The sequence below is a fragment of the Tauraco erythrolophus genome, chromosome 10 (assembly GCF_009769465.1).
Source record: "Tauraco erythrolophus isolate bTauEry1 chromosome 10, bTauEry1.pri, whole genome shotgun sequence".
Classification (NCBI taxonomy): domain Eukaryota; kingdom Metazoa; phylum Chordata; class Aves; order Musophagiformes; family Musophagidae; genus Tauraco; species Tauraco erythrolophus.
Window position 1 is genome coordinate 35842758 of NC_141474.1, and position 27259 is coordinate 35870016.

The 27259-nt window shown below is 41.9% G+C and overlaps 1 protein-coding gene across 1 annotated transcript in view; it reads left to right on the forward strand.

The window, feature by feature from the left end:
• Positions 1 to 27259, forward strand: part of TNNI3K (TNNI3 interacting kinase) — an 87122-nt gene that overhangs the window by 17026 nt on the left and 42837 nt on the right. Inside the window, exons 6-17 of the mRNA XM_086617356.1 lie at positions 3007 to 3105; positions 4582 to 4720; positions 10873 to 11017; positions 11108 to 11212; positions 11874 to 11968; positions 12595 to 12744; positions 13818 to 13904; positions 15130 to 15186; positions 16223 to 16315; positions 16401 to 16458; positions 16581 to 16775; positions 17107 to 17211. Coding sequence (XP_086473482.1) covers positions 3007 to 3105; positions 4582 to 4720; positions 10873 to 11017; positions 11108 to 11212; positions 11874 to 11968; positions 12595 to 12744; positions 13818 to 13904; positions 15130 to 15186; positions 16223 to 16315; positions 16401 to 16458; positions 16581 to 16775; positions 17107 to 17211 — 1328 coding nt within the window. The remainder of the gene's footprint in view (positions 1 to 3006; positions 3106 to 4581; positions 4721 to 10872; positions 11018 to 11107; positions 11213 to 11873; positions 11969 to 12594; positions 12745 to 13817; positions 13905 to 15129; positions 15187 to 16222; positions 16316 to 16400; positions 16459 to 16580; positions 16776 to 17106; positions 17212 to 27259) is intronic.

The window sequence follows — 27259 nt, forward strand, 5'->3', positions numbered from 1 at the left end:
TCACTATCCCTGGGGGCTGACCAGCTGGAAGGCAGCTTTGCAGAAACAGACCTGTGAGTCCTGGTTCAGGATTGATTATGAACCGACAGTGTGCTCTTACAGTAAAAGACCTCCTGGGCTGCACAGGAAGAGTGCTGCCAGCAGGTTGAGGGAGGTGATTATTCCCTTCTGGTTCCGTGCTGTGTCCGGGGCTGGGCTCCCAGAGAAGAGAGACATGGAGATACTGCAGTGAGTCCAGCAAAGGACTATGAAGATGATTCATGGATTGAAGCATCTGACATATGAGGAGATGCTGACAGAGTCACGATTGTTGAGCCTGGAACAGGGAGGGCTCTGGTGGGATCTTGTCAATGTGTACGAATACCTTGCGGGGAAGGCATTAAGAAGTGGGAGCCAAAGTCTTCTCAGAGGTGCCCAGTGCCAGGATGGATGGCAATGGACACAAACCGAAATCCGAGAAATGCTAGTTAAAGAGAAAAAAGGCTTTTTTACTGTGAGGGTGCTCTAACAACGGAACAGATTTCCAGGGAGGTTGTGGAGTCTTCATCCTTAGAGACTGGACAATATCCAAAACCTGACTGGACATGGTCCTGAGACACCTGCTCTAGGAGATGCTGCTTTATGTAGGAGCATTGGACTGGACAATATCCAGAGCTCCTTTCCAACCTCCATGGCTATGTGATCCTGCATCACCCGCAGAGTCTGGCTATGGCTGCTTGGGGTCCGGTTCATCACCAGGATTGCCGTCATTCAGGAGTACTCTCACTCCTGCCAGCTCTCACCTTCTCCCTTGCCATGTGCTTGGAACTCACGGGTCTCTGGAGCACCACCACAGCAGCCAAAGACAAGTCTCAGCATTTGTGGGGCTTGTGTGTGATCTAAGTCACAGCCAATGCTCACTGCTTGTCCCATTCACATCAGAATTGCATCTGTCCCTGCCTACTACGCTCCCAGGGTACTTCTGGCTTCTGGAACATAATACCAGGTACAGACAGCCAACATTTCCCATCATTTGCACTGGGAGAGGTGCTGAAGAATAATTCCATAGGAACACAGCAATCCTCATCTGCTCCAGCCTGTCTTCAATAGAAGGGCTTAGTCCTTGCAACACTTAGGTGTCTCCTATAATGTGCTGGACCTGTTGAAGCCCTTGAGTTCTGGAGAGACAGAATTGGCCCTGCAGCGCTGCTTCCAGGGGAGGCTTACAGCTGATGTCATGGTGAAATGGTTAAAACTGCTGGGAAATAGATTGTCCTGGTTTAACCCCAGCTGGTGATTAAACACCACCCAGCCGCCCCCTCACTCTGCCTCGGTGGGATGGGGGGAGAATTGGGAGAGTGAAAATGAGAAAACACATGGGTTGAGATAAGACAGTCTAATAGGCGAAGCAAAAGCCGTGCTTGCAAGCAAAGCGAAACAAAAAATTCATTCACCACTTCCCACTGGCAGGCAGGTGTTCAGCCTGCCAGGAGAGCAGGGCTCCATCACATCACACATGACAGTGACTTGGGAAGACAAATGCCATCACTCTGAATGTCCCCCCCTTCCTTCTTCTTCCCCCAGCTTTATATGCTGAACACGACGTGGTATGGCATGGGACATCCCTTTGGTCAGTTGGGGTCAGCTGTCCCAGCTCTGTCCCCTCCCAACTCGTTGTGCACCTGATGGAGGGTGGGAAGCTGGAGTCCCTGACTGCTTAGCAACAACTGAAAACATCAGTGTAGGATCAGTATCGTTCTCATACTCAGGCACAAACCACAGCACTGTACCAGCTACTGGGAAGAAAATTAACTCTGTCCCAGACAAACCAAAACACAGACACAATTGAATGTGTCAGGGAATGGACCTTACACAGAAGATTAATTCAGGCAGTCACATGGAAAAGGTGTATTTCAATTTAAATTTTGTAAAGAAATAATTCCTGTACGCTAATGTTGCTTGGTAACAGGTTTTCATTCTCTGAGTACCTGAGAATGACATGGATTTAAATCACTGGCCCCGTTGCTGCATGTGGGAGATGATTTGGTGGTCTCAGCTTAGACAGCGGTTGACAGGAATGTGCATCGTTGCAGCTGGCATTAGTTGGCATCATTGGTGGAAGTCTCAATGGGGAGGTACAGGTGTAAACAGTGTAGCATCAAAGCTACATTTCCCCTCTTCATTTCTTCCCATTGCCAGGGAGGTGTTTCCCAGTTGCTCACTGTACTGTGGCTGATGCACAGTCCAGCATCTTTCATCATCATTAGACTCAAAAATTAACATTCATCAAAATGATATGTAGAACTACTCAAGTAATCCGTGGCACAAGCCCCTTAGTGTGCATAAAGACCCCTTTGTGCCTCAGAAATATTCGCAGCCCTTAGGCTTCAATGTGTAATCCAAAGTGGTTTCATTCAGACTTCTGTTTTGACAATTATTCAAAAAAACAATGTTTGATAATTCATGGCTGTCCAGGAAAACATTGGCCTCCTGAAAGACCAAAAAAGTAAAAATTTGAAAGAAAACACTTAGGGTTATTTATTGAAGCCAAAGGCCTATTATCTTCTAAAACACAAAGAAATCTTTACGCGCTGAGGGAATTAAGCTTGAGGGTTTAAACCTTCACACATTTACATTTAAAAGGATCTTTCATTTGTGGTTTTTTTTTTTTACTTCTGAAAACTCTGGTATGTTTACTGCTTTTTGTTCAGAATGGTTAAAAGAAAATTAAAGGTTATTCGAGAAACTCCAGACAGTCATTTCTGTGCCTTTTACTCCATAAATCAGTCTTTTGACTGGCAAACACGTTTTCAGGCTTATTTATAAAGCACCAGTGACATTCAGCGTTGGGTTAAAGTACTGTGAGTTAATCACTCCTACATGCTGTACATCACCTCTATACCTTGCTTGTTTGGGGCTTTTGGCTTTTTTTTAAACTGGCGATATAAGGCTTCGAAGTTTTGTTTTACGAGCTGCCCACATATAGATGGTGTTTCTAATTGGAATTTTCTGTTTGTTTCCTTCTAGGCTGTTGATATTCTTTTGCAGCACGGAGCTTATGTGAATGTTCAGGACGCAGTTTTTTTCACCCCATTGCATATTGCTGCGTATTATGGCCATGAACAGGTAACCAAATGGGAGAATTTCAGAAAGCTGAGAAATGGAACACTGAGGCGACTGTAGGTTTAGTGTTAGAGATTTTTTGCTTTACATTCCAGAGGGTCCTACCATTAAAAGGCCTCACATACTGAAGTTACAATTTTAAGTCAATCTCTGGTTGCTCTAAGAGTCTGCATGTCAAGAGGATATTTCTACACTTTAATCCTCTGTGCTAGACCCCAGCAAAAATTGGTATCTTCCCCTCTAGACCTCTCGAAATAAATGTCTCACAGCTTTGATAACCTATAAACAGACTTGGACCCGGAGGCTTTATTTCATTTGATGTTTATTCATCCCACGGTTCAGAGATTGCATAAGGAATACGAGTATACTTTCTTAAACCTCTCCAAGGAAATGAGTGAATATCACTTCCCAGCAATAATTAAATGGCAATTCTGTTGGTTTTCCTTGGAATTTACAGGCTACATTATGGCCATTCTGAAGTTAACGGAAAAAATGACCATTTGGAGGGCAAGGTTTGCCATGAGGTGCTGTGTGCATGGCCAAGTCCAGCTGTGCTTGCCTCGTTCACACGTCACAGACTTACTGAAACATAATCTGGAGTTCTGCCCCAAGGTGGCATCAAACCTCCCGATTCTCTTTCTTTTGCTGCAGTGTCAGTGACACGTGGTTGATCTAGCAGTCCAGTCCTTCGCCCTGAATAGCCCTTTTATGTGAAATGTAATAATTGCTCTATTCTGGCTTATGCATGTCATTCCCTGTACATTTCTTTGGCTAAAAGCGTGTATTCTGAGATATTTTCAAGTTTCAAGGGATGACCTCTAGGTAGATTGAATTTTTCATTTCAGTGATGTTACTTCGAGTGCATTGAGTTGTTGTTGTAGAAAAAGCTTTTGGAAGGACAGAGTCCAGATGCACAGATGATTGAAAATGCTCTGCTTCTGTGGCTGACAGCAAGGGGGTGAACCATGGATGTGTTCCCGAGATCCTTCTTGCCGTATATTGGTGCCTCATCATCCAGTAACATTAAGAAACTCCTTGCATGTTGGGTTGAGAGATTAGTTTACTTGTTTGCCATAAGACACTTCTGAACAAATATTCAGAGTTGTGAAATTATGCTAAAAGCACGTACGGTGCTGTTGTGGTAAGAGACAGTTCAGAAAGGCAGCTAAGGCTCTGACATTTGTGGGCTTGGAGGGCCTTTTCGTTATTATGCTGACTGTTCAGTTAAATAAACATGTCTTGTGTGTAGCCCTTTACCATACATAATATTTTATAGAGTGAATGAGCACTTGCTTTTGAGGATTTTAATATTTTTATGGATATGTAACTCAAAAATGAGTTTTCTGTTGAACCTCCTCTCCCTGTTTCAACTTTAAAGAGATGCACACATATATTATTACTCAATGCAATATTTTATCTGATTTTGTCAAAAGATTTAATTTCATATGATATTTTAATTAGTCTTCATGAAATATTTAGGTAACCCACCTCTTACTAAAGTTTGGAGCTGATGTGAATGCAAGTGGTGAAGTTGGAGACAGGCCTCTGCATTTGGCCTCTGCCAAAGGCTTTCTCAACATTACAAAGCTCTTGATGGAAGAGGGAAGCAAAGCTGATGGTAAGAAAAGATATTTTAAAAAATCAACTTTAACACTGTATTTTATAAACAGAGCCAGGCCTTGAATCTTGAATACTCTGTGTGTGTTTGTGTATCAGCTTTGGGCAACTGAAACTAAAAAATTGCATTTGGAGAGTTTTCTTCACTTGTTAAGTATGCATGGTTTGTCATCTCACTTACATTCTATTTCCATTTATAAATTAGAGGTGGAAAGCAGCAGATTAAGATTAATATACGGAAATAGCTTACTATTGAGACACTGATCCAATCGGAAAACACGCAGCCATGTGCTATGTATCTCCAATCAAAACCATTTCCATGCATAGTGAGCTCCTGGTGCATGAGATATAGATGAAGGTTCCAAGTCAAAATTATACAGCAAGTAATTTAAAATAATCCAGGTGAGAAATTGCAAATGGTTCACAAACAGTTCCACAGAAATTGGAACCTTTTTAGCACATGCTTCATTATGCTGCACAAGCTTCATCGCGGGACATCTTCTATGGGAGAAAGCGTAGGTGTGAGACATAATGGGTTGGGCAGGCACAGGAGTCTGTTAGCACGTTAGCATGCCTTGGGTATCCAATGAAAGTTAGGAATCTGCATTCTTTTTAGAGGAGATCTCACACTGATGCCAGTAAGAGTATAACATGACAGTCCAGTGGTGTATACTTCACATGTGCCGCAATTTAAAATATTTCCCACTGAAATCAATATTAGCCTGCAACTAGCAGTGCTGCTGATTTCTTATGCTTGCTCTTTTGTTCCCTCTGTAGGCCACATCCTATAAAGTCTTATAAATGTTAAAACTTTAGAGATCAAATTTTATGCACGTTGTGAATATTAATTCAGAGGTTCTTACAAAGTAAACAACATTAAAATTATTTGGAAATTTATTTCTTACCCTCAGAATAAGAGAAAGAAAAGTTTTTTGGAAAGGAATAGTACATTACTTGCAAAAGTGCTGCTTTTTAATACATCTTGGGACTACATGAGGCTTTGGGCAACCTGGTGTAGTGGAGGATTTCTCTGCCCGTGGCAGGGGGTTGGAACTAGATGATCTTTAAGGTCCCTTCCAACCCAAACCATTCTATCATTCTATGATTCTACATCGTTAGTCTCGTTAGCTTATATCTACAATATACATGTAAAATCTTGGTCCACTTGAAGTCCACTTGTGGTAAAACTTCCGTTTATTTCAATGGGGTTAGGATTTTGCCTAGGGACATCACAGTTTGGTCTTGGAAAAGCAGAACTGAAAAAAACAAGAAACCAACAAAGTAACAAAAAAAGGCATTTGCTGCAAGAATCTTGCATGTTATAGAAGGAAGTTGTCAAAATTCTTCAGTTGCTGCTTCTTACTCTGGTATCCTACGTGACGTCAGGTTCCAGCCTGTGCGCACAGCTGGCCATGAATTCAAATAATTATTGAGCCCAACAGGGGAAGGTTAAAAAGGGGGGCTGGATAGCCACACCTGGAAGGCACGTTAAATTGCCCTGATCTCACCCGGTGCTCACACCCTGCTCGCACGGTAAAAGGAGCGTGGAAGGAATCAGCGTGACTCCGATGTGTAAGTGCTTCTCTCCAGAGGGAGCTCGCGATGTCTCAGCCTGGGGGTGTGTGCACTGGACTGGTGTAACTGCAACGCAGAGGGGAAAAGATGTTCACTCAACAGGGCAGTGGGAGGTTCACTGTCAGTCAGATGGTTTTTTCCAAAAGGAAAAGAATCTGGGACACTGTTTCAGATTCTTTTCTTTAAAATCAGTGTCCTTAGCATTGGAAAAAGAAAAAGGATACTGGAAGCAGAAAGTCTTCTGCTCACAAAGTAGCACACTGAAACTTGGTGTAAATATAGCAGCAGAGGAGCAACTCTTAAATGCCCAGCAATGAAAGTCGTTGGTGAAATAGTCCAAAGAAATTTTAGCAGGATTCTGTGCCTAAACTTGAAGTATTTCTTTTAACATAACCTGATGGACTCATTGATCAGCTCCTGCAGCCATGGCAACTGAAAAACACCAGTGACCACTGAGTCAGACCGGAAAGGTCAGAGTGCTGCTGAAATACAGCAACATCTGCAGTCTGACAACAGCCAAAGTTCTTCTTCAACTCAACCACAATATATAAGAAAAACAGAAGAAATGTACTGCCCATGTACATCCATGTACATATCATCACAAATGTTCATATTCTGCATGTGCACGTATAGAAAACGAGTATGTTTCTCCAGATACTAATCTCATAATTTAACATAAACACTGTAGGGAAAGACTAAGGAAATTCTGTGTACTTTCAGAAATCATGAGAGTTCTTTCAAGGGCATTTCTTGAGGTATTGATCAGATTCCTTTAAGCTCCAAGTTCATTTTGAGATCATTAATAATTGATCCAATTCAATTTTTTCCTAATCCAATTCAGGTTGGATATTAGGAAAAAATTTTTTACCGTGAGAGTTGTAGAACACTGGAACAGGTTGCCCAGAGAGGTGGTGGATGCTCCATCCCTGGAGACGTTCAAGGCCAGGTTGGACGAGGCCCTGAGAAACCTGATCTAGTTGGAGATATCCCTGTTCCTTGCAGGGGGGTTGGACTAGATGACCTTTGAAGGTCCCTTCCAGCCCTAGCCATCCTATGATTCTAATACATCTCACAGACCAGCGTGCCATTACTATCTTCAGGCTCTTTCAAACTGATTTAGTATGGAATTTCTCATTTCTGTTTTTATTTTTAACAACTTCTCTTTCCTTCCTGCCTTCCTTTCCTTTCTTTCTTCATGCTTTCCAAACTTCTGGAGATTTTTTTTTGCAGTACTGAGTCAATGTGGTTGCTACCAACTTGCATTATTTATTCTGTCAGGAAATCCAGTTTTATGTTTTAGAATATCCAAATAGTAGAATGTAGCAGTAATTGGGGTATAGAGTATCACTTCTTAATTTTTGATTCGTTCTTCTAATCTGGTAGGTTTTTTCTAGAATAATTGTAATAAACTAAATTAAAATAAGGGTTTTTTTTTCTTAAATTAGAAAAGGAAGTTTGTTAGAGTGAGAAACCATCAGCATTCCAAAACAGCCATTCTCTTTCCTCATTTCATCAGATCGAACTCCTTTTGTCTCCTCCTCCTTCTTGTAGCTTCACTATACCCACCTGCACACCTGGCCTTTCTCCATGCTGGGATGTGGAAGTAAGACTTCTAGTGTATGTGTTTCAATGTCTTCCAAAACCGTTCCTTTCAAAATTAAAGAAAAAATTAGTATTTTAAAAACTGCTTTATAGCCTGATGGAGTAGTTAAGAAACAGGATATCTGCAAACATAGAGAGCTAATTGATGGCCAGGAAAAAAACATTTCCTTTGCTTCACATGAGCGAAATGCTATTTTTTATTATTCTTCAAACTGGTGGTCCTGGAGATTTTTTTCAGGGACCACATGATATAAAATGTATTCTTTGTCTTTATAACTCGTATAGTCTTTTAATAAAATTTGTCTGCTCTCAAGACTGCTGAGCTGCCTAAAGTTGCAAGTCCTCTTTTTTTGACTATCTTTGAAAATCACTGACAAATACAATCAATTCTAAATTTAACACCAGAGTTTGATATTAAAAATCCAGGCATGTTCAATCATGCTTCTCTGAATATTAAACAATTGTCACTTGTCGGGACTTGGGCAATTTCCTTGATTTTTTTAAAAACAGATTTGCACTGTCTTTTTTTCATCCCTTTAATTAATGAAATGGTTTCACCTGTTACTTTCTACCTAAGTAATGTCTCAGTCCTAAGAAAAACTTCTACCGTAATCCATTTTGTTACAGACAGGAATGGGGCGTTTGCTCATTTTTGCTGTTTACTTGTAAGGCAACCTGAATTTTTAGTCTCTGACTGCCATAACAGATGTACCATCTATCCTCAATTTAATATAAAAATACTTTGAAATTTCCATTTGAAGAACTCTCCTGTATTCTTCTTCAGTGATTCCTGAATCAATATGATGTATCTTTTTGCCACAACTCTCTTCTAAAGTGCATTTGACTGATTTTGTTTTGGTTTGATTTTGAACAACTTTTTAAGAAAATATTTCAGATTACCTGTTGTTTTTCATTTAGACATTGAAAACCTATCAATTAAAACAAAAGCTGTCATCCCATGTTGTAGTTATATGTCCTTCCAGAGGCAAAGGAAATGGCTGGCAAGTATTTGCCATCGTTTCCAACTGCATAAACAAGGAGAAGGTACATGTTTCCTTCCTTGCTCAACCTTACACCTTTCTGTGTCGTAGAAGCTCATGGCCCTGAGACCCCTGATGTCCTTCAGGCCATTCTGTGGGTACAAATTCTGAACCACTGGCATTTATTGTTATAAAACTTTGACATTTATTTCCCTGTTATTTATTGCACTTCAGAATGAATCTGTGCCTGGTACAGCATCGTAATAAAAAGTAAAGGCTAACATGTCACATGAATCTACAAAGTGAAGAATTATTTTAGAATAGAGAAACAAAGCAGTTTAGTTCTCTTTACTCCTTTTAATATAAGACTGCTGGGAAGGTTAGTGGGGGCAGTTAATATAATTTGCGGGCCACAAGCTTAATATAAGTTACAGGAATTCCTTTTTTTTCCTGTTTTTTGGCCTGAAACAGAGTTCATCTTTGGAACTGTTTGGTTTATGTTGTTCTATTACAGAATCATTTTTAAATAGCAGTTCATGATAAAAAGTGTGTAGGATTCGTGTTTGCTATACTAAACCAACAGCAGTCAAAATTAAATGGTTTTGGAAAGGCGAATCTGCTTCTGCATGCTGGCTGCAGCAACACTTTGATCTAGCAGATCACTGGTAGGTTTCCAAGTGCTTCGCTGAACTGGGACCCAAATCTTCAGGAAAGAATCTTGGTCTTACTGAAAGCCAATTGAATCAATGAAGTTTTTTAAAAATCCCCCATTGCTGCTACTATTGTCTATCCTACAACCACCCTACTATTTCATCCAAAATGTCTGAGAATATGAGCTAGCCAGGAGTTTAAGAAATCACATCAAATTCAAATCCTTGGTGCATGTATGCTTATTTAAGAGGTATTTATAATGAACTAATTTCAGTTTTCTTTTGCTTTTAATCTTATGCTGTTGTGTGTTGATTGAAGAAACTGTTTTTGCAGGTAGAAGAGTACAAGAATTGATCTTCAGAAATTTAGAAAAAAACCACTTTTATTAGATACATTTTTATAATCCTTGCATGATTTTGTGTATAAAGCACTGGAAGGCCAAATCTCTTAAACAGAACAAGACCTTTGCTTGTTTCCCATGTGAAATTACACTGAATCAACAGAGATAAATATCATTCCCACCCAACAATAATATGTCTCTAATTTTACCCATTCTGTTATATAGTTTCATGCTATGTCAGAGGATGTCTGTCTTATGTCACCTCTTAAATACGCGAAGTGCATACACAGTCATCCTTGCAGGTGAAAAGAGTCTGAGCAAAATGAAAGCATAGGTAGTCCAGGCGTTTGAATGAATTCTCATCTTCCTTTCTTGCCTTTTATGTATTTAAATTTTGTTAGTGACGAATAAACTGCTAGTTTTTCACTACTAGTAACTTCGTTTTTGTCACTGTATAACTAATTTTAGTCCTTGATCCTGCTACTCAGGGAAGCTAACAAAAACCTTAAAACCAACTGGGTTTTCCTTTCCTAAGAGCAACACTGAAGTATGTTTCTTCCCAGTATTTGTAATTAGTAACTATTGTTCCATGTGTTTGGGATAACTCAGTGGATCACTTTCTTACATCTGGTAACCACGTGTCTTACTTTTGCTTCTCATTGCGATATACTGACAGCAATTGTTCTGTCCAAGGGTCGTTTGTAACTTGGATTCATTCATGGAAAGCTACAGCAAAGCATTCAATGCACCTGCTGCTGGAAGAAAGCAATTATACCCTAAGTCAGAAAAATCATCTTCACAATGTACTGCAGGTGACACTGAGTAATGTGGTTTTGATATACGAAAGCTCACAGAAATTTCAATTTAAAGAAATAGGACCATAAATATTTTAGCAGGAGATTTCGTAACAGATATGCACAACACATGAAGCATCACTAAATATCCGAAACAAGCTACCTTGAGTATAAAATACTTTCTTTGGTCTCTTTCTGGGTCAAATGGCAGTGAATGCTCAGGACAATGAAGATCATGTTCCTCTGCACTTCTGCTGTAGATTTGGGCACCACGAAATCGTAAAGTTCTTACTGCAGAGCAGCTTCGAAGTTCAGCCCCATGTGGTGAATATCTATGGAGACACACCTTTGCACCTGTGAGTCACATGGAGAAGATCCGTTTTACGTGTTTGGGCCAAATTAGAAAGCTGGTGGTGTTAACAACTCTTTCCTGACTTCATCTTCAGCGCGTGTTACAATGGAAAGTTTGAAGTTGTCAAGGAAATGATTCAGCTCTCAGGAACAGAAAGTCTCTCTAAAGAAAATATATTCAGTGAAACGGCTTTCCACAGGTGAGCTGTTTAATTTGGCCTTAGCAGCAGGATCCCACGTGCACGTGCATGCAACACACCACCGACGTGGCGGGCGTCTCGCCAACCCCCCGGTGAGGGGCAAAGCCAGCGGCGAGCGCGACACGGGTGTCAAGGTTGTGTCCTGAGATCCAGGAGAGGGCATGAAGCACGAGGTAGAACCAGATGGTGAATGGGGAGAGAGAGGGCACGAGAGAGCAGGGCAGGAAAGGCATCAGGTCCGTCAGCATCTGTGCGTGACGGTTTCTCGTTCTGTCCAGTTTGGCGGCTGAGTTTAGAGCCCGTCCTGCCTAGAGCCCTGCTGGAGGCTAGATCCTCTAACGTAGCAGTGAGGTGGCAGAACACAGGTTGGTCACGATGCTGTGAGTTTGCAAAGTGTTGTTAAAGAGGCACTTTGCAAAACAGACTGTATTGATTTTGCATAGCTGTGCAAAATTAATTTATACAAGAATAGTTAGAGTGTTTCTGAAACAACAGAAATGAGCATGCTTTGGTGGGTTAATCATGCATTTGCACATTTCTGAAGATCCTTTATTCTATTGCTACATTTTTATCTCTGTGTAATTCTTTCTAAATTTTTGGCTGCCCAAAGTATTTGTCCTTCTATAGACTATAGCATTCACTTTTCCCTTTATTTTTGCAGTGCTTGCACCTATGGAAAGAATATAGAACTCGTAAAATTTCTTCTTGACCAGAATGTTGTAAGCATCAATCACCAGGGAAGAGATGGACATACAGGTAACATCGTCATCCTTATTGTGTAGGAGTGCTTACACCAGCACCAAAAAGCTTGGAAGCCATATACACAATGAGGATTTCCAGGGTAATTCTCATGATAGTTCGATGATCAGCATCTAATTTCAGACAAACCTGTTTTCAGGCAGACGTGGAAGTGATAGGAGTTCAGTGGGGCTGTGTCAGGCTTGTTAGCTTGCATGTGAGTAACGAAACCTGAGGTAAACTGATTCTCCCATAGCTAGGCTTCCACACTTTTAAGGATTGGGGCCAAGTAGTATTCTGCTCGGGGTGGGGCACGTAGGATATGGGGTCTGAAGGGCTGCGCACCTCCGTGTCCCCACTACAGGCAACGAGAAAAAGAGCTGCCTTGGTTTCTGCTTGGTTTTCCTCACGTGCAAAGTTGTTAAATGTGATCTGCAGGTGGTAGAGTAAAGGCTGACATGCTGCCTAACAGGCGATGGATTGGTTCTTGCAGCATTAATATTCTGTTTTCACTCATTGTCTCAGGTATTTTTTGATAATATATTCCTTTATCAAGGAAATCAGTTTGTGCTTTATAGTTGTTGCTGCACATCCTACCGTGGTGTTCTGAGAGTTGTGCTGACCGTATTTCTCTGATCTTCTAGGATTACACTGTGCTTGCTACCACGGTCATATTCGACTTGTACAGTTTTTACTGGATAATGGAGCTGATATGAATCTGGTAGCTTGTGATCCCAGCAGGTCCAGTGGAGAAAAGGATGAGCAGACCTGTTTGATGTGGGCTTATGAGAAAGGTAATTCAATTTTCTAGTTTCTGCTACAAAATCCATAAGAACAATACAGGAAGGAGAGAACAGCACAAAATAACCCCTCGCAGACTAAGAGCTCTCACTGTCTGCTTTCCCGTTCCTGGCACGAAGGGTTATAAAAAACAGTTCTTTTTGTTATCTTCTCAGATACTGTGTTAAACATCAGTTTAATTCAACACAAACTTAAGGACAGGAGTGTTTGCGCGCTGCTAAAATAGGAAACATAAAGCCTGTTCAGAAAAGGCTGTTTCTCCCTCTAGTATGTGCATGGGGATCTTTAATCTTATTACGGAAGGAGGCATTACAAGGAGTGATGAATCAGAGTCAGTAATCTTAAATTCTTGCAAATATGGATCAAAGCAAGGCGTTTTCCACGGCTCCTGTCGTACTGTCATACATGTACAGCAACGTGTCCGTTTTCTGTCCTGCTTTTGACTCCATGCAAATAAAAAACTTTATTTCTTCCTGAAAATATTTTTGATGTTCACATCCCCTTATGGATTTCATTGGTGTTTGAGAGCCATGTGTATATGTGGGATACCCGCATCTTTGAAAGGTTTAAAAAAAATTTTTGGATGTTTCTAGGCAGAACTTTGAGCATCAAACATCCGAGAGAGTGAGCGTGCTGTGCACACACTGCTCTCTCCTGGCTCTTTGCAAAGCAGAGTGCTGGCACAGCAACTGTCTACAGCAATATAGTGTACAAATTTTGCCCAGCCTTTGACACCAGAACTGAAATATTTTCAGGCATTGGTTGTCCTTGTAAGATCTATTGTCAACTTCCATTTTAGGATTTCCGTAGCAGGGTGTTTGCTGTTGCCATATACCACATCTTAGGATCAGGTGGCCTCATGAAAATAGCACGCTTGTTCTTCTTGGCAGGTGTTTCCGTGTGTTTAAGAATCACAGTGTGCTTCAGATTAGTGCTGCCCTATCTTTGTTTACGTGTTTTATAGGCACATTGTATAGGCTTTTTAAAATCCCTTGATTTTGTATAAATCAATTCAAAAACTATTATGTTTACTTGCAAATCCTTACATTTCCACTTTCTTTCTTAGGTCATGATGCCATTGTGACCCTTCTGAAACATTATAAGAGACCTCAAGATGAATCACCCTGTAATGAATACTCCCAACCTGGAGGAGGTATGAACTAAGAAATCACTTTATTGTCTAACTCAAGGGTCTGATCCAAAGATCGCTGAAGTCTCTGGGAATGTTCCACAGATGTCAGGGTTCTTTGGATCAATTCTGTCTGGCACAAAGAAAATTAGTGTCATGAGAATCCCCGTTTTCCAGGTACCCTCTATTTCTGTCAAAATTCTTCCTTTATCTTAAAATAGACTTGTCACTTTGTATTACTCACTAGAAAGAAAAGCTAAAAGCTGTGAGCTGAAGATCAATCCCTAGTAATCATTACTCCTACCTTTTTACATCCCTAATACCTTGTTTAGCCATTCTCTTTGTGTTGTTTAGTGCTGATGTTTCTTTGATTACTGACGTTCGGCGTATTTCTGTACTCAGTCCCTTCGCATCTTGTAGTATCTTTGGATATCTAATTCCCCCTTGGGAAAAATTAATTACCCTTTTTGCTGCAGAACTGCTCATTTGTATTAGCAACTGAATGCCAAGTGGCAAGAAGAACGGTCAGGCAAGCAGGTGATACCCAGAAGGTTTTGCAGTGTGTGGAGAACACTGTCTGCAGAGGGCGAATACGTTACACGTCGTGGCTTGTCCAGGTCGTCGACTCCTCCGCTGGGGAAGCAGCAGGAACCCTATGGTCAGCAGCTGGATCAGGCTGCTTCCTGCCTTGCCAGCTCTGCAGTCTAGTTTCCCCTGTTCCAGATTTAGGTTTAATATATCTCAAGTGTATGTAAATCTTTGGGGAACTAAGTTTATGCATGTCTTGGGACTGATTTCGGATGGATTTTTTGATGTGGATTATTCAAAGAACTCTGCTCCCACTTAAGCAGGAAAACAAGAGATGAGATTTTTGGTGTATGGAGAAAGCTGAGGTCTCTTGGAAATCCGGTCAGTGAACTGAACAGTGCAGTGTGCTTGCAGCCCAGCTGTCAGAATTTGTGGATGGGATCTGGGTTCCTTTGCAGAATCCAGCTGATACAAAAGGCTGCACTGGCAGCATTACCACCATGGAAGGCAGGATCGTTCTACAGCGTGTACTGAAGCTATATACAAATTATTTTCAGGAATGCAGCAATATAACATCATAATCATATGTGTTAGTGTGCTTATGTGTTTTTTCACCTCTTAATTTTCTTTCTTTAAGCAAGAATTGCCTCATTCATTTATCAGTACAGATGCTTATACTGTCTTTGAATTCCATAAAATTTATTCTGTTCTTTTATTTCAGATGGTTCCTATGTGTCAGTTCCATCCCCTCTAGGAAAGATTAAAAGCATGACCAAAGGTATTCTCAATGACAAGGGAACACTTGAACTTTTATGGTCTTTTTACCCATGGTGTTTGTCAGCCTAAGCATACTATGCAAGATTCATTATTCCTGGAAGATTCATTGTTCAGAAATTTAACGATGTGCATAATAGCAGCTGTATATCCCTAGGATAATTTAGGAAACAATAAACTTAGCTTTGATGCTCAGCATCATGATAATTCCTGTATTTATCCTATATTCATATACTTCAAAAATATATATATATTTATTTCTTTGGAGGAAAGGATGTGATTGTGAGTCAGTACTAATGAAACACATACATATCCATGAATGCAAACAAATATTGTATTGAATACCACTGCAAAATGCCTGGATTATCTTTACAAGAAAAAATCTGCCCAAAAATAATGTGTTACTCTGAAACACATATAGATAAAACATTCAGATTAATATTTGTACTGTAACAGTTGTCATTTTTCATGGTGCTTTCAATTTTCCACTTCAAATATTCACTCTGGGTATAATCAAATCCTTACATTCTTTACATAGCAGCACTGAAATCTTCCATTTAGAAATATTCTGATAAACATCATAGTAATAAACCAAAAAGATCGACAGGGTCGAGAAGTTTGTTAACTAAATTAAGTTGCAAAATTTGGATTCCACATGTCACTAAAGAGTCAGTCAGATCTGGAATAACATCCCCTGCATCAGTAACAGGCACCAGCTATACAGCAAAGAAGGAACTAGGTCTCCGTATAATTTTATGCAACCGTGACATGATACAGAAGATGCTTACGGGACAGTGTTCATCGCTGATAAGACTTTAAAGCCAAGAAAGCCCAAGGCAACCGTAGCATTCCAAGTATTTATCTGTTACTGGAGTTTACTGTGGTTACTGAAAGAAAAGGGAATAGGATTACCAGTCAACCAATTTACAGGAGGAAAATCAGCTTTAACTGTGCAACGGTTTTGTGAAGCTCAATGCTTATACTGTGTCCTTCCCCGTGACCCCGCGTTTTACAAACAGGAGAAGTGTTCTCTTTTGCAGAAAAGGCAGATGTTCTCCTCCTCCGTGCTGGTTTGCCATCACACTTCCATCTTCAGCTCTCTGAAATAGAGTTCCATGAGATTATCGGCTCAGGTACCAGAAACAATAATGCATTTATTTTAAATGTCTGATGTTCGTAATAAATATCGTTGTGCTTATTTATTTTGAACTATTTTAGGGTCTTTTGGAAAAGTATATAAGGGACGATGCAGAAATAAAATTGTTGCGATCAAACGGTAAGTTTGTCAGACTTTTCCATCTTGTTCGGTTAATGACATAGTTTGAAGTATTTAAAAAAAAAACCAAACATATTTTGTTGTGGTTTCACCTTATTGGTTTCTGTCATGTGAATTCCAAGCTATCGAGCCAATACTTACTGCTCCAAATCCGATGTGGACATGTTCTGCCGTGAAGTTTCCATTCTCTGCCGACTGAATCATCCGTGTGTCATCCAGTTCGTGGGAGCTTGCTTAGACGACCCGAGTCAGTTTGCCATCGTCACGCAGTACATTTCCGGAGGATCGCTCTTCTCCCTGCTTCACGAGCAGAAGAGGTATTCCCCTCGTTCTCTGCTTGGGCTTGTGGAACAGAATTTGCAAGACTGGTAAACCTCTGCTGATGTAAATGTTATTCGTTTCAGTATGGAGCAAGAGAGAAAGGAACACGCTAGAAAAATTTTAGCTTTGATTCAGATTATTGGCTGTACAAGGGAAATTAATAAGCAATCACAAAATTGTTATTTAGTCATTACTTTACATTATATACATTTACATTACATAGATTATATGTTATTTTGTATTTAGGACAATTTTAAAGGTAAAAATATTTTACAGATAATTATTGCTGTTTATTAACTTTGAGTATTTTTTTTTTCCAAAATATAGAACTCTTGATCTGCAATCTAAATTAATCATTGCTGTAGATGTTGCCAAAGGCATGGAGTACCTTCACAATCTCACACAACCAATCATACATCGTGATTTGAACAGGTATGTTTCTTTCTTTATCCTAAAAATCCAGGGAATATGAAACCTGAAAGCAACAGCGATGGTCTGCAGTCTCATCTGTATTTGCAGACCTGTGTAACTGGGGGGGATCTCATGAACACTGATGGAGCTTGGAGAAGGGTCTGTTTGCATCAGTTGGACTGGGGAATTGGGGCACGATGCTTTCACGTTCACCAGAGGCTTTAACACATTTTAGTTGAATCACTTGACAGACAGTAGTCGACTTCATGCTTACAGTAATTTCACTGACACATATCTCATCTGAAATCTACAAAATATTTGTACCCCATTTGCATACATTAGTCCTATGGGATGGCCTTTTTCCAATTCATAGCTTATTTCCCCAGTATAACTTTTTTAATCCAAAACATTAATTAATTCGTTTCACCTCTAAGAATTAAGTGCCTAATTTAAACTAGTCCCTAGTCCCCCTGAATTCAACATAGAAATGCAAAAGACTTCCAGAAGGCAACCCCTCCTGTTTGTCTTAGGTGCCTGTCTTGAAAAGGGAGGAACCTTGGCTGAGCCTGGGGAGGGGAACAGCCACCTAGTTTAATGCCTAGTTTAGGCCACCTAGTGCCTAATGCTGACCCTCAGGAGGTATGGGGGGTAAGTCCCAGCGCGGGTGCCAGCTGACAGTGCCACTGGCAAAGAAGTAGGAGAGAGTCGACATGAGTTGGTTATCCAGATTTCCTTCTGGAAATGAAACTGGATTGCAAAAAACTCGATAGAGCTTTTGTACGAAGCACTATAAGTCACCTTTGCTGAACTGTAAACAGTATTTTCTCACATCTGGCCCACCAATGTTCAGTCCTTGTTAGAAGCAGGAAATGTCTTCTCTGCTGAGCAGAACTTTTTTGTTCATGTCTACATCAGAAATCACTCAGAGCAGCCATTCTGCACTAATTTCTGCTTTGGAAGGGGACTAACCAAAATTGCCTATATGTGTGTTTGAAGAATAGCAACGAGGCAAAGTGCTGAAGAGCAGTTACGCTTTTTAACCGCAGTAGTTTGCTCGGAAATGCTCCTTCATATGTGCGAGCACTGGGACAAGAAAGCTGCTACAGAAAGAATTCTTAAAAAGCAGGATGAAGTGAGTTACAAAATGGGTTTTCTTCCATGTCAGACATGCACCTCTTCATTTTCCACTAGCTTAACTACTTGTTTTATAAAAAATTACAGAAATGTTCATTTTGTTTATCTCTCAAGTGACCAGGCCTATAGAGTTGTGGTGATAGAATAAATAACATCTTCCTGCATCTTGCTGTAAGTTTTGATTTCCTAGTGACACTGATAGCTGCAGTGAAAGATTCTTTGTGAAAGACACTTGTTCGTTTGGAAAAAGGAGCTGGGTTTTTCACTTTGCTAGTCGAAGAAGGAAACTGATTGTGACACTATGCCCAGTTCAGGGTTCTGGTATGACATTCTGAAAAAATGTGAGGCAGCAGCAATTTTCTGGACCTTGTCGTTGGCATCTCCAGGAGAACAGCACTGTTTGCACATGTGAAAAGCTCTGTGTCCTTGCTCCAAGTGTACCTACACTGACAGCTCTACAAAGGACGCTTACAAAGGGTGTAGGGTTGGTCCTTTGGAAATGGGAGATTTCCTGGGATTTGAAGCATTACCAGGACACAGTGTGTGTATGCATAAGACCAGTCATAGGGATGCAAGATGAAGTCCACCAAACTCAGCGTCCTGTCTCTGGCAGTGGCCCATGGTGACAAATTTGAAAGCCAGGCATGTATATAATGATAATGTCTTGAATTCTCTGTCAGTGCCCAAGAACTGTGGGTTCAAAAGGGTACTTTCAAAAATGAGTACCTGCTCTTGAAGTCATTTTATAAATGAAAGAATAACTCTGTGGTTACAAAAGAAAAAATATTCTTGCAGACTGAAGAAGAAAATCAGATCACTAATGCAAAATGAACTGCACCTTTCTTTATTTTAGTCTGAAAACTGCAGTCTACAAACTGTGTCACTTCAAGCCAATCTTCTGGGATTTATGTGCGCTAGGTTAGCAATATTGGCACAAATTCCACTTTATACTCCGACTGCAATTTTTAGCACACTTTGCTTTATTCATCTATTCCGATGTATGAGTGCATCCATCTGCTTGGATTTCTCCAGCAGAAATGGCTACTGTTAACCGCTGGCAGTTACACACCAGATGTAGTTAAACGTGCAGATATGGTGTTTCTGTATGATAAATGTATGGTGCTTAGAAAAACGTTATTGGCATGATATATTCATCCATGTACATTGGCTATATGGAGGGTTAATCTAAGTGTATTAATATAAACCACATTCTGCAATTTTACTGTAGCAGAACTACATAAAATTTGTCTGTCAAAGAGTATTTTACATGTACTTTAGATTGACTAAATACTTTCAAAAACCATATCACCTGTCAAAATTCTTTTAGCCTAAGAAAGCCTGAACCCATATTTCAGAGGCCTTTGAAAGACTTCATTTTGAGGTCCGGAATCGGCGGGACAGGGGTCCCCAGACAGAGGTCGGTGGGGCAGGAGTGGGACCCCCAGAATCGGTGGGACAGGGGTCCCCAGACAGAGATCAGTGGGGCAGGGGTGGGACCCCCAGAATCGGTGGGACAGGGGTCCCCAGACAGAGATCAGTGGGGCAGGGGACCTCCCTGAGCCACCAGCTGCTCCCGACCAGGCGCCGCTTCTCTACGGCGGCTGCGGCACCTCCGGATGCACGTAGAGCTTCGCGTGCTGGTGGTGAGATTCTGCCCTCGTTCCCTGGTGTGTTACTGGTGCTTTCTGGTCTCCAGGGGTGTATTCCCAATTCAGTCAGCTTTTGGTAACGTCAGCTGAGGCTTCTGCAGTTTCTGTGTGCTCGGTCCTGACACCTTGGCATTATGAAGACTCTCTAATTTTTTAATGACCGAAATGATGACATGCTGAACACAATTCATTGGTTTCTGTCCTTGTCGATCGGACAGAATACTTTCTTCTACTGTCCTGGAAGAACAGACGCAAATACTTTTTAATCTGTTTCGGTTTTTTCAATTTCCATTGAGAATTCTCAGTTTATGTTCAGCATAGCACTGTGTTTTCAAATAACACTTTGTCACTTTCTTTCATGACTTCTTTTCCTTTTCTTTGTTTGTTTTGTCTTTTGTACTTTGAATATTTCCCCATAGTCTGTTTCGTGGTGAGTTTGGCCCCTTTGCTGCAGATAAAAGCCTTTCTGATTGGATCACTTGTAAAAGGTGAAACCTGGTGCAGGTCAGTGCACTCGTTCTGTTCCTTGGCGATGCCCGGGTGGAAGCCGAGTGCTTGGTGTGTGCAGAGGGGACCTGTTCTCGCCTCTCCAGCCATGAGAACAGGCTCAGGGTGGGTGTGTTTCAGCAAAGGGTGGTGAAAACCTCAACTGTATTGGGCTGTGAGATTTTAGATGGAAACGCCTCCCTTTGCTAAAGACAAAACGCCGTTCCTTGTTCTGCTGAAGAGGCACACCATTCCCGCGGGGGATGGCAGGGTTTCCTCTCCCACAGATAGCTGAGCCCTGCTTTGAGCAGGCAGCTTTCTGCCTCTGACTGGCATCTCTGCCGCTTTACAGGGCATCCCCTGGGAGCCCTGCGTACTGAGATGGACATCCAGTTCGGCAGTCTGGCCCGAGTCAGGATTGCTGACAATTTCTAACTAGATGCTCCCACTTTTTTGGCAGATGGATCTTAGCTCATCTTGTATGACAAGGCCTGGATTAAGAGCAAAGAGAAACTGCTGATATTACTAATTAGTAATTAGCATTAGTACTGGTATTAGTATGTTAAATTGTGAGGGGAAAGTTTGGCACTGGGCAGAGCTTTTCTACATGAACTTTTCTTTCTTAAAAAAAAATAAAAAAGCTTTTGATAACAGCGACGTGGCTCCACCAGTCCTAGAGGCTTTTGCCAATGTTAAGAAAAAAGCTGTTTAGGCCAGACCTTATTAGTGAGTGTCCAGTTGTCGGGCTTTTGAAGTATAAGGTGGATTCACTGCCATTTGCTGTGCAGAAAGCAAACCGGATCTCGACCTACAAAAAAGGCAGGCTGGAACAATGTCTTCCTACTACCTCTTTTTTTGTTTTCTTCCCGGGATTGTACTCGACTCGCTTCTCCATTGCACACCATCCATGTCCACCACTTGTTCTCCTCCTCACAGTTAAGTTTCCCTTCTCCTCACCCCACTGGCCCTGACTTTGCACATCCTCCGCTCTCTCGCTGAGCCTCCTTCGTGCACGTGCATCCCTTCAGCGGTTCCTTTCGGGCCGCAAGCGGTGGAGTTCAGGGGAAGATGCCTTCTTTGGAAGGTGTAATTTGTGCCGCAGTCGCGACGCAAGCTGAGCGCCCCGTGTCTGCACGCTGCAGTCTGTGTAACTCTTCCAGAACAGCAAAGATCCAGACCTTATGGTTCAGCTTCGTGCCTTGTCACTGCCGGCTGTTAGAAAAATAGTTCTGCACTGAAGGATTTTAAATAATGTTTTCCACAAAAGAAAACCCAAAACAGTATCTCTCTAGAGAGCCAAAAAGCGTATCATTGCCTCACAGAACTTTTACCAGATCATATTTGTGGGGGTCAAAAGATAATTTGCTATGAAGACATCAGTGCGGTTGATGTGCGGTGCTGAGAGTAGCTTAACTTCTGAAAATTTTTAGTGTGAGAGCAGAAGTTGTGTTTTCAGCACGAGTCCCAGTCGGCCCACAGGCACAATTACTAGATGAAAATCTTTACAACAACTGAAGAGAAAGACTGAGAGCGAAATTCTGACCCTCTTGTGTTAAGTTTTGCCAGTGGCTTCACAGGAGCCTTAAATTTTTTACCTTAAAATTTCACTTCGCTTGTAACCCTCTTTGTGAGTTCTGAAATCTAATGCAATGCACATAATGCATTAAATAAATCTGCAATATGGCTCGACAGAAAAGAGAAGAAAATGAATCTTTCATGTCTCTACCCTGGAAAAGGCGTTATCGTTTCATTTTGAGAATAATTGGGAGTTTTATTTTGCTTTCCAGTTCTGGAAAAAGAAGTTCTGACAGCTATCAGCAACGCTGACATGTATCGGCTTATTACTACTTACCCCGTGGTGAGGGATTGTAGCCACAATGATTATAGCACTTTAATGAAAAATAGACCATTTTAGTATCAATTTAATTTAAGCCCTAACAGCTGAACATGGTCGGACCAAGCCTTTGAGCAACTAACCTTCATTCGACGGCTCTAACTATCTGTAAAAGTTTCTGAGAGCTGGCTTAGGGAGGAAGATGAAAGAGAGGATGGAAGCCTGGTGGTAATGGGGATGGTGTCTGCAACTCCTCTTTGTTATAAAATCCCTTATGAAATCTTAAAATAGCAGTTGCCTTTCATTAAACCCACAGCGTGTTAAAGGCAGAAGGATCTTTTCATGGCCCTGTTCTCTGGCAAAGGGACACGCGCTGAGTGTGCTTCGCTCGTCTCTTGCCCCGAGACGGAGAAGCCCTTGCGTCTGGCAGGCCCGCAGAACCACTTGCTTTTGTAAAAGCCAGGATGATGACACACTTCTGATTCTTTTCTCGGTTTTTTCCTTCCATGGTTTCGTGAAGAGAATGATCCTTGGTCTCACCATTTCAAACTGTGTGTGGCCTTAACAGAAGACAATTTCTGATTCTGCTGAACTCATTATTAACCTTCTGTCAGATCAGATCACATTTATCTTGCTGTATTTCTCAAAACAGAGGCTGAAGAGTTCCTTTCTCATCTGTAGTTTTCAGATTCCCAAGTGCCGTTGAGGCAATAATAGCAGGTTTGAGCTGTCCCATCCAAGCCTTACTTCTGTGGGTTATGTTTTTTGCTTTAAAAAAGAAAAATTAGTAACTGTAGTGTTCACTGGTGGTACCAGACTGACAAAACCCTTCTAGAGACTGCCTCCTGCTTTCAGATACGTCCGTACACTCAGCACCAAGACGGCGTTTCGGCATTATTTTGTCAGAAAGACTTAGACACACCGTGCATAGAAAGGGTCTGTTTGTTGATTTCTTGGCTTCTCCGCAAAAACTGTCAACCCAGATCTTGACTATGTGTATCATCAAATCGGGTGTTTTCAAGCTCTGTGCAGTCCTTGAGTAGACCGAAGTTGAAGCTAGGGCTCCGTACATTTTATTCCCATTGAGAAATGGTGATAATTTTTGCCCCTACTGACAGAAGTCAAATTTGAACCAAGACGCAGCAAAGTCTGTAGTTTTGTATGATTGATGTGCCGACGTTCAACCCGGGGCACAGCCTTCACGAGTCTCTCTAGTTTAGCCTTGCGTTTGATTAATATTTTCCTTTGACATCTAGTGGGGATCTCAAAACAATTCCACATGTGGTGCACAAATCACTTAAATATTTTGATGGAAAGTATGTACAGGAGCTAAAATCAGATTAAATATAAACTAAGAGAGTCATGGTTACATTTTATGAATCCACTACACTTTTATGATTAAATATATCATCCCAAGGTTTGAGTTTAGGTGAAGCTAGAAATCTTTAAGACAGTGATTTATAGGAGTCCTGGTTGGGAGAGCGTAAATCTTTTCTTTCATAAAAACTGTTATCTGGTGAAATTTGTGTTCCTCACTTGACTGTTCTTGCTCACATCTCCAGCTGTAATATGAGCAAGTAACGCTTTTTTGTTGAGACCATCAATATTACTTTTATTTTCCCTTCATCATGTAAGCCATTGCCAACTTTTTCATTTCTTTTTTTCGTATACTTTTCACTCTCCTGAATTTACTTGGATCAGTCAACATTTTGATAAATAGCATGTTAGCATTGTTGTGTCCACACTCACATGCTTTTATGTTGTAATTTGCTCAGCCTTTCAGAAGCCCTGTGCCGTGAAGGCACAGCGACTGGTGTATGAAAACCTTGATCTTCAGAGTTACTGGAAGCTTTTGCCCTAGCTAAAGCATTTTGTGAATCTTACCCCACACCCCTGGTTTGTTTGAAAATCTGTGTTTGTGATGCTAATTTCTAAAAGCCTTGCTCTTTCTTTGTTGCATGCAGCTGGCGGTTTTCTGCTTCCTCTCGTGCGTTCTTTGCTGAAAATTAAGTCAATTGCAATAGCTTCCTTGAATCAGTAAATCAATTTTCAAAAGATTCTATATACACTTCTGCTAAATGGCACTATGCAATAGGCAAAAGATATTTTGCCTGCATGGTCATGATCTGTATTCTTGTACTGCATCTTGGATATAGGACATGTCTTTCACTAGCAAATATTTAAATAGCAAGTGTTTTGCCTTTGTCCCTAAGCTTGATTCTATCCAATCTTTATAGAGCTGTAGAAGATTGTAAATGTGGCAGTAGCTCTCTTTTCCAGTTATTTTCAAAGCTTTCCTTTCTCATCAAGTTTCTGTACCAGGTACAGACCCTCCTCTTCTCTCTAGCACATGTGACAGTAATTGAGCAGTGGCTTGCTGTTTCAGCTAGATATCCAGCTAGACCTAGTTAAGCGTGGAAGGGGCAGATGTTATTCCAGCTCTTTTCAGCTTTTCTGGTTGCCAGCATCTCTGGCAGATGCCTTGTCCCTGCAGCAATATGTATTTGCATTCTGTGATAGTATCACAGTGGTTTGAAAAACAAATGAATTCGTGTATAAAAACTCAGGATTTTCTTTTTCTCCTGGAAAAAGTGATACTCACCACACTTCAGCCTATTTCTGAGCTGCCTGGAAAAGTACAGCTGATTCCCTAAGCCGTGGACATGTCAGGATGAAAGACTAGGGCAGTCGCACCGCGCGGGGCACGAGGGACCACGTCGCTGTGCAGAGCTCATCCTGCTCAGGGCAGCCTGCGTGCAAAGATGTGCTCACAGCAGCGGCTCTGTTGGGTGGCTCTCACTCCCTAACACCCCACATTTAAAGGTCTTTTAACTCCTCTTAGGCATGGAGATCCTTTTCTGCTGATTAGTGTCACAGATACCTTCTGAATAATCCTAATATGTGCTGCATCACACTGCATTAGTTCCTCAGTGTTACAGATTTCACAAAATCTTGACATACTTGAGTTGATCTTTCCAAATTGGGGTAAATGTAATGTTTTGTTTAACACACGCACATCGAGTTTCTTTTTCTCTCGGCTGCTGGCTGTGCTTCATCTTGATCAAACATAGAAACAAACAAGGAAAATAATCAAAGCTTCACTTTTGTTAATTCCTGGTATCTGTTCTTCAGAAGTTTGCCTTCCATTTTATGTACTTACTACAAAGTCTCTCCCAGGAAACTGAGATCCATAAAGCTTTTTCAAAGTTTGAAAGAAAAGCTTGCATCTCCAGACATCCTTCTAGCATAATAATGAACTTCGATCCATTGTTCCTGTTCTGTCACAATAAATGGATTTTATTGAGCCCTTTTAGAGAGCCCAGAAATAAGGGTTGGCTCTGCTGTCCATGCTGAGCTGTAAGCACGCTCCCTCTTCACTGAGCATGTGTTTTCTTCTTTTAGTGGCGACTGACGGAGTTCTGCCTGCCTCTGCCTCCGTAGCGGTGGTTTTACAGTCACAAACCGAGAAAGGCAGATGTTCCACCAAAACCAGTGTTCTTCGGCCTCCGTCAGCTGAGGAGAGCTGTTCTCAGACTGTGTTCAGGTCGTTGGAACCTGCCACTCCTGGGAACCCTCCAGCCGAGCAGCCGGCTCCGGCCACGCCAGTGCCTTCTCCCCAGTACGTGAGGCAGCCCCAGTACGTGAGGCAGCCCCACACCTCCCTGCCCGACAGAGGGAGCGCTGGGGATGCAGGTTTCAGAGCAGGTGAGGGCACAGCTGAGAAAAGCATCCTGTGTGTGTACCTTCGACTTCAGATCCCTACTCAGTGGCACTGATTTGGCAGCACCAGGCTTCTCCTGCTCTCTGCTCTTCCCAGTGCCACTGGTTTTCCCTGAGAACAACCCTTCTTGTGAGCCACACCTGGCTGGGGCCCCAGGAGAGAGGCTGCTGCCTTGTGTTGCATCGAGATTTGAGAGGATGCCCCAGCTCCAGGACAGCGTGAGTGGGAGTCCCGGCTGGGGCATCCTTCGTGTTGGGAAGTTTTATTTGGAGCGTTTCCTCTCGAAACAAAAACAAACACGCACAAAAAAACCCCAACCATAAAGTATCTGCACCTTTGTGTGAGCCACAGGCTCCTCTTCCTTCTCCTGTGCCTCCTACATGAAAATGGGTATGCAGCCATCCGTTGAAACACTGCCTTCCTGGTTTGTCACAGCCACAAGTCTACTTGGAATAAAAGTTAGTGAAGCAGCCAGAAAAGGAGTGCTGGCCAAGGGCTTCCCTCCATGGGCCCCCTGAGCCTGCTGGGGTGTCCACGGGGTGTCCCAGCTCAGTGACACCTCGAGCACGGGACGCAGCTGGGAAATCGTCGCTCAGCTCAGGCCTGGTCTCAGCGTTGTGAGATGTTACATTGACGTTTACGCCGCGCCAGGCTTCCGGGGTTTATCTTCCCGAAAACAGAAGAGAGAGCAGGGAATCGTAGCAAGGGGTTTAAGCCAGGATGTGTTGTGTTAAACTCTTAGATCTGTATTTCGACACCTGAACGAGCACCACAGGTAGGAGAGGTGTTGGAAACCAGTTCGCAGGGAGGTGGTTGGGACGCCTGTACGTGAGTCCAGGGACAGGCGCCGGCTCGTGGTTCCTTCAGCCCCCCCGCGGCACGTGGTCTGGTAGCGCGTCGTCCAGAGACACCGCGCCGGGGTGGAAGGGCAGCACAGAAACGGTTTTAACTGTTCTGAAAGCCAGACTCTTCAATGGGAAGACTGTCTTGGCTCACATGTATATGCTTTTGCCAAAAAAAGTCAATATTACAAGAAAAGTAATTTGGACGCTGATGAAATCGATGAGTACTGTGGCTCACATCAGGAGTTTGTACAGAGTAATATCCCCCGCAGTCAGTGCCCGTTGCAGGATACAGCCACGTATAATTTTGCACTGATGTTGCAATGATCCACTGTGAGGTTAAGAATAGGGGATCTCAGAAGCTGTAAAGAGAGTGAAGTGAATCAGATCTCCTTTTAGTCTA